The sequence below is a fragment of the Aplysia californica genome, unplaced genomic scaffold (assembly GCF_000002075.1).
Source record: "Aplysia californica isolate F4 #8 unplaced genomic scaffold, AplCal3.0 scaffold00307, whole genome shotgun sequence".
Lineage (NCBI taxonomy): Eukaryota > Metazoa > Mollusca > Gastropoda > Aplysiida > Aplysiidae > Aplysia > Aplysia californica.
In genome coordinates this window covers 611,196-613,236 of record NW_004797577.1, presented here as the reverse complement: position 1 = coordinate 613,236, position 2,041 = coordinate 611,196, and the positions used below count along the sequence as shown (strand labels likewise).

At 41.9% G+C, this 2,041-nt stretch overlaps 1 protein-coding gene across 1 annotated transcript in view; it reads right to left on the bottom strand.

Moving 5' to 3' along the window:
* Positions 1–711: 711 nt before the first annotated feature.
* The window catches only part of LOC101856907 (synaptotagmin-1), a gene marked incomplete in the record, with an annotated part of 110,477 nt that continues 109,147 nt past the window's right edge, over positions 712–2,041 (bottom strand). The window contains 1 exon segment of the mRNA XM_035970689.1: positions 712–1,924. Within this exon segment, the coding sequence (XP_035826582.1) occupies positions 1,802–1,924 (123 nt within the window).

The following is a 2,041-nucleotide window of genomic DNA, read 5'->3' as shown; positions in this document are numbered from 1 at the left end:
GATTGTCTTAAACAGGTGGCCGTTTGAGCAGGTTCGACTGTATTAGAATGCGTTCCGAATGTCAGACCAACTTTTTCTGATGTGAACTATCCTTGTCTTTATTCTCCTCCGCTACATTTTTGTCTCCCAGGCTTTACCCTGCACCATGTTACAGATTCCCCACAAGGCAACAAACGATGCGTTAACGTTTCCATGAAAAAAATCATCCTAATTTCTTCGTCTTTATGATCGACTCCCCCCCCTCCTTTCCCTCCAATTTTAGTTTTTAGTTTAATTGTTGGCGTTTCTGTTTCCTGAACTCCCAAGATCATGAATTTTTTTTCAGTGTCATTACCATCCGTCCTCTTTAGATAACAAAAATTTAAAAAAAATAATTAAAAACCCCCCAAAAACAAACAAAACAAAAGCAGAAATGGAAGAAAAGCAAAGCTGTGTTTGTACTGTGAAGTTGTCGTAGTTATAGTGAGCGCCCATACAAAACTCCAATCACAAATGGTCGCTTTTAAGGACAAGCGAGCTAACCCATATTGCGGGGGTTTCCGGAAATCTTGACCTGCACCAAAGTGGGCATTGCCCTACCTTAGGAGAAGTTTGGTTTCATTGGTGTGTATATTTGTTTGGTTAGAGAGAAAACTTTCCTTGTCTTTTAAAGAAACTGAACAAGGGTCCAAAAACTTCGCCTTCGATTTTCTGAAAAACAGCATATTTTTCTTTCGGGATAGCCCCCTTGTGCTTAAAAGCGACCAAATGAAGGAGGATGTAACAAACATGGCTACATTTGACGTGCTGAATCCATGGCCGCCTAACTAGTTTAGTTTAGTAGAGGGTTTTACAGCGCTCGCAACTGCATAAGGTCATATGAGCGCCACGCCTAACTAGAGGAGCTTTTACTTTAGGCAGCAATCACGGCTCGAGTCAGTCAGAGAAGCCGTGGCATGAACAGAGGTGCGGGTGTCTTTTCTGTGCAGCATCTTTCGATCATACCTCTCCTTTTCTTTATTGTGTGTTACTTTCTGGTGGAGCCTCTAATCTTCCGCACTTATATATGACCTTTATGTATTGCAAGTGCCGTAAAGTTCATATTAAAAGATTTAAAAAAATATGTCCACCACTCAAATGACTATAAATCCACGGTCACTGTTGTTCTTTCAGTAATGAGAAGATGGAGAAAAGTCTCCACATTTCCCCAAAGTTGTCCGCATTTCTCGGGTGTAGAAGAGAGATACGCATCTAGTACTCACGGGGGAGAAAACAAACGAAGTTGACTAACTCTATCCGTACTTCCTGGGGGTCATTTTGTACCCCCGAGGTTGTATTCTTCACATTTTAGAATACTTTTGGTACGAAGATCTCTTTGAAACTTTTAGTATTTCTCAAAAAATCATGGTGACAGACTGCTCTGAAAAGCTTACGGATCGGATTAATGAGTAAATTTCCTCTTTTGAAAGTGGTGGCTCAGAGTTCCACACGTCGTATGGATACGATAGTAAAACACGACGTACGGATAGGGTTAATGTCTGAGATGTGGATGTGATATGGTGAAACCACGTTCTGTTGGAGCGCTGGTCAAGTAAACTGACTACGTAGTTAGTATTCCTTCCTTTCCCAAGAATTCCAAACATGGCCGATGTCGCCACGGTACTCGAAAAAAATGTTCACGCGCCTTCTGTCTTCGTCCTTATTCTATGCATGCAGGGGAATCAAACGCGTCATAATAATAATGATGTAGTCATCTTGAAAAGCGAGTTCATGCGCCTTCTGTCGTTGTCCTGATTCTGAGCATGCAGTGGAGTCGAGCGCGTCATGAGGTGATCTTGCCGGTTTTGATGATGGGGTGCCAGTGGTCCGTGGAGCGGTGTGGATGTTCCATGATCTCGTACCAGTGCTCCAGCTGCTCCCCGTGGCTGTACCAGCCCAGGTCCACCTGAGGAACCACACAGAAACATGGTCAGACGGGAAGAAAAAGAGAAACAAATAAATACATAAATACATAAATACATAAATAAATGAATGAATGAAAATAAATAAATAAAGAAATAAA